General features: G+C 58.4%; 1 protein-coding gene across 1 annotated transcript; it reads left to right on the forward strand.

The window, feature by feature from the left end:
• Window positions 1-904: 904 nt before the first annotated feature.
• Window positions 905-4,343, forward strand: HOXB9 (homeobox B9; the record flags this gene model as incomplete). Its single annotated transcript, XM_080826792.1, has 2 exons — window positions 905-1,421; window positions 4,108-4,343. The coding sequence occupies 2 exons, from the start codon at window positions 905-907 to the stop codon at window positions 4,341-4,343; spliced, it is 753 nt and encodes a 250-aa protein (XP_080682918.1).
• Window positions 4,344-5,337: the final 994 nt, after the last annotated feature.

A 5,337-nucleotide genomic window follows, 5' to 3' on the forward strand; every position in this document is an offset into this window, starting at 1 on the left:
TTTTATTCCCCTATCTCCTCTCTCAGCTACGGAGGGGTCAGGAGAAGCTCCCAGGCCTGTAAACCTCCCAACATAGTCACAGAGAACCCTCCAAAGCAGATAACACCCTATAAACCCCCCAACTTCTCTCCCATCCCCTTTACTTCATCTCCAGTGGATTGCCGCTGCACTGCTGTTTAATAAACATCTTGTGTCAAGGGGACAGAGGAGAGGAAACGAGGCCTGCGGGGTGGAATGGCAGCGCGTTTGGGGGGTGGGAACAGGACCACCTCCTCTTTAATTATGCTGTGGGCCTCTGGGTCTGCGCCCCAGGCTGGCTCTCTCCCTCCCTCTGCCCGGCTCTCCCTCTCTTCCTCCCGGACCCGCCTGGGGAGAGGGCTCCACAGCCTGCATCCCTCCCGAGGCAGCCCGCTGCTTTCCCTCCGCCTCTCCTCCGCCCCCGCCGCCCCATGTCGAGAACAACCCCCCTTCCTGCAAAAGGGAGGGGGGGTGGCGAGCGGGCGGGCGGCCGGCAGCTCTGGCTGAGGTTACGTGGCCGCCGGAGCCCTGACGTGATAGCACATTGCATCAGCATAAAACAATCCATCCTCGATATGGAATGCGGTGCGGACGGATGACAGCGAGAGCGCAGCCCCCTCGCCCGATTGATTTATGTCGGAGCTGACGCTTTATCAGGCAGTCGGAAAAACTTTGACCAATCATTTTGCAAGGAGCGCTGAGCCGGGCTGCTCCACTGTACTTTGTTGGCTGAGAAGTTGAGCAGGGGGTGGGGGTGGGAGGGTGGGGGGCTGGGGGGGTCGCGTCCGAAAGCCCTCACACCGGTCTGGGTGCCACCTCTCCCTGCTTGGGCGCCGCCGCGCGAGCGCTTCCCTTCCCCCTGCGAGCGCCCGGATAATGTCTGAGAATGTCCATTTCTGGGACGCTTAGCAGCTATTATGTCGACTCGATCATAAGTCACGAGAGTGAGGACGCGCCTCCGGCCAAGTTTCCTTCCGGCCAGTACGCGAGCCCCCGGCAGCCGGGCCACGCGGAGCACCTGGAGTTCCCCTCGTGCAGCTTCCAGCCCAAAGCGCCGGTGTTCGGCGCCTCCTGGGCGCCGCTGAGCCCGCACGCGTCCGGAAGCCTGCCGTCCGTCTACCACCCCTACCTGCAGCCCCAGGGCGTCCCGCCGGCCGAGAGCAGGTACCTCCGCACCTGGCTGGAGCCCGCGCCGCGCGGCGAAGCTGCTCCGGGGCAGGGCCAGGCGGCGGTGAAGGCGGAGCCGCTGCTGGGCGCGCCTGGGGAGCTGCTCAAACAGGGCACGCCCGAGTACAGTTTGGAAACTTCGGCGGGCAGGGAGGCCGTCCTGTCTAATCAAAGACCCGGCTACGGGGACAATAAAATTTGCGAAGGAAGCGAGGACAAAGAGAGGCCGGATCAAAGTAAGTTATAAAAAGTGAGGAAATACCAGGCCGAAGGCCAGGCGAGGGGGAGGGGAGGGGAGAGGCAATAAACTGCGGACAATGTGAAGGGAGACCGCGGCGGTGGCCGGAGAGCGAGCGGGGGAGGAGGGGAGAGGGAGGCAGGAGGCCAGCGAGCGGGGTGCCCCCCGAAGGGGAGACTGAGGCCGCTGGAGGAGCGCCGCCCCCGCGGCTCCGCGTCCTGAAGGGAACCGGGACGCGGGGACCACCTCGCTGCCCTCTCGGCCTCCCTTCCCCCACTCCCCCGGGGCTCGGGCTCGGAGCCCGGGAAGAGGCTGACGACCGCCGGCCGGGAGAGGAGCTGGCGGGGCCGGGGACCGGGCGGCCGCCAGCGAGGCCGAGAGCCCGCGCGGGCGAGGGCGGGAGCGCACGGGGCTGCCCGGGGCCGCGCGGCTGGCAGAGCTCCCCGCGCCACGCGCAGACCGTAAAAGCCGGCCAAGGGGAAGTGGGAGGGGGCTCATTAGGATTTTATTTGCGATGCAACAGCTTGGCGGAGGATTGTTCCTAGCAGATCTCGCGCAGGAGCCGCTCAGGGTCCGCAGCCGGCGCCGGGAGGGGCGGGGAAGCCCAGGACCCGGTGGCTGAACCCCCTCCCCGGATGCGCCGGCCCCTCCCCGGGAGCTTTCCCTCCGGTCGCCCCCTCCCCTCCTTGGCATCCTCGCCGGGGTTGCAGCTTCCTTTTCTGCAGCTCCCGCTGCGCTCCGCGGGGCTCCCTAGTCCCAGCCGGAGCTGTTCGCCTCTCGGGGAGTCCGGGAATCGCTTCTGAACTTCGGGGCAGACAGCCAGAGTGGAGAAGGAGAGATCCCGAAGGGACCCTGGGGAGAGGAAAGGTGGAGGCGGGGGAGAGGCTTGCGGAAAGGCGGAGAACTTTACCCTCCGATGGTAGTTACTCCCCATATCCCACTCCTTCTGAAGCACCCCGCCAGGAACCCAAGTCTGGCTAATTTCCAGGAGGTGCTGCTGGCGGGATGTGGGGTGGGGTGGGGGAGTCTCGTATTTTTCGTTTGTGAGGTTGAGAAAGGCAAATTGGTTGGGGGCTCTCAGCTCTAACCATGACTCCCAGGCTGGCTGGAACAAGCCTCACCCCTTACTCTTTGGGGGGAGCGAGGGTCAGATTTTTTTTCGTCTCTGCTTGCCCTGCCAGATTTCCCATCAACATAGTGGCCCACAGGCCCTTGGGAAGTCCTCATCTACTGGAGGATAGAGAGCTGCCCCCACTCCCCTGAGAACCCTGCAGGGTGCTACTTCTCCTGCCTGCCGGAGTTCAGAACCGGAATAGCGTTTGGGCAACACGGGCTCTTCCCAAAACCTCCCGGCTCACACCCAAACAGACCCCCCCACCCCAAACCCCCAAACTCTGCCTGGAAAGCCCATTACTGAAAGGCAGCGGTTTGGCTAGGATCAATTATTAACAGTTTTTTTCCTCTTTCATATTTAATGCGGCTGCGGGTCCCATCCCAGGCAATCACATTAAGGAAATAGCACTGCAAATTGGTAAGACACGGTACTTAGTGTAGGAGGAACCGGATTATTTTTTTAAAAAAATATATTCAGTGCTTTTCATTTGGGGAGAAGAATCTAGCAAAGGGTGGCTGTTATTTTTAATTGGCTCTGCTTTATTTGGCAACTTTTCTGAGTTCGGGAGGGTAGGAAGAGAGCCGGTAAAAAGGAGACAAGCCTGTATATATTTTTCTTTTCTCTCCCCCCCCAACCCCTTCCACTCAATTACCCCTTTCTCTGCTCCTCTTCGCCACATGGAGCCGGTTGGAGTTAGGTGTGCCGTGAAGGGCTGTTACCCCCCATCATCCATGGTTCCCCACCTTGGGACTGGAGCAATCTTGCTTCCCAAATTCCCTGAACTTGCTTTAACCAAACCGCGAGCTGAGCAGTAGCGGAAAAGGAGAGACTATTGCAACCATAAGTTATCTGTGAGCCCCTGGCGCTCCCTTGTCCACAGGCTGGAGTTGATAAATGGTTGCAATTGGGTTGCATGTGAATTGGAGTGTGCTGGGTGTTTGCGTCTCTAAGTGCAGACCCATGTTTGCGGGGTGTGTTGGGGGGGGGACAAGATATCTACAGACACACATGCCTGCTGCCATGTGGCCAAGAGAGCCAAGCTTGTGATTAAGGCAGGGTGTCCTCGGACTGGACTGGAGAGCCAGGAGGTGTCTCGGCTGTGGCTGAACAGAAGACACGGTGCTCCCTCAGCCCAGCCCTATGCTAATCCCCCCAGACCCAAGGCCAGGACCCTTCAGGTCAACCACCTCTGGTTAGTCTGGCGATTGCTGGGGCTGGAGGGGGTGCGCTTTAGCCACGGGGTGGGGGGGCTTTGACCTGAGTCCTGATCAGTGGGGACCCAAGTGGAGAAAGAGACTGAGAGATGACCTGAGGCAGGCACAGGTTTGGAAATGCCGAGAAGCCTGGTACATGTTTGGCTCCACTCTGTCCCAGTAACTCTCACCTAAAAGTGTCACTAGCAGCTCCTGGCCCATCACTGGGACCCTTTCTGGGAACTCAAAGGCCCAGGTCCCCTCTCTGCAATGCAAGATGGGGAGTGGAAGCCAGGGGGACGTCCTCTTGGAAGGAGAACATGGGGGTCTTTCATGCCCCCTTCCTTTCTTTGATTCTATCGCTGCTTCTCTTTCAGCCAACCCCTCCGCCAACTGGCTGCACGCTCGCTCTTCCCGGAAAAAGCGCTGTCCCTACACGAAATACCAGACGTTGGAGCTAGAGAAGGAGTTTCTGTTCAATATGTACCTCACCAGGGACCGTAGGCACGAAGTGGCCAGACTCCTCAATCTGAGTGAGAGACAAGTCAAAATCTGGTTTCAGAACCGGCGGATGAAAATGAAGAAAATGAATAAGGAACAGGGCAAAGAGTGAAGATCCCCCCCCAGCCCTCCCCGTCCCAGCCCTCCCCGCCCCTTCCCCATCTCACGCGTATTTATAAGTGATGGCTGCCTGGCCAGTGCTGTCTGGGATGTATTCAAGTGAATGGGGAAGGGAGTCTTTCTCCTCCAAGTCCTTTTCTGCATCTAGAGCATCTCCTTCCCTTTGCCCTTACCTGTCCTTCTCTTCTCCCTGAGCCTCAGAAGGAAGTTTTGTTGATTTAGAAGGTAGACATGTAGTTGGCTTCTAACAAGGTGATGGGCCACAAGGAAAGAGAGACCCTAGTCGAGCCCCTAGCAATCCCCTTAATTTTTCTGGGAAGCCCCAGCCCCTCACTTCCAGCCTACCTATCTCCACCCCTTACCTGCTCCCACCCCAAAGTCACCCAGGGATACTCCAACTGCATACAGCCCAACAGAAGCCCACATACATAAATCCTGGAGCCCAGAGTAATAACAGGCAAAGCTCACAGCCAACACTCAAATGAAGTGACACCCCAAATGCAGACCATCGCACCCTAAATCTGGCAGAACAGCCCTCAGACCACCAGCAAGCCCAGATTTTACCCTTGACACAAATATACATCAAGAAGATGTCTAGAGTCATATTTCTGAATGAGGCTCTGTAGCCCAAAGGGCTCAGCATCACAAAATCATCTCTATGGAGTCCCCAACTATACCCCCTCTGGACCCAAGGGCAAATGGGGGTAAACTCAGCCCCCAAGCTGGTGGGCTAGAAGGGGCAAGGAAAAGAGCTGTGGTCTTAGGAAGGTATCCTAGGACTTAGGAAGGTGTTACACACACACATGCACACACACACACATTCTGCTGCAGGAAACGTTTAATTCTGCATGTTGTTTTCCTCTCCTTCCAACAAAAGGAGGTCAAATCGTGGGTCGTAAGCCTTGACAATGTCGTCTGTTCATCTGTGCCCTGCTTGACAGAGACTGTAACTTCTCTTGCTCTCCACCAGCCCTGCATCCTTCCAC

This window comes from Martes martes, assembly GCF_963455335.1.
Source record: "Martes martes genome assembly, chromosome: 16".
NCBI classification, from domain to species: Eukaryota; Metazoa; Chordata; class Mammalia; order Carnivora; family Mustelidae; genus Martes; species Martes martes.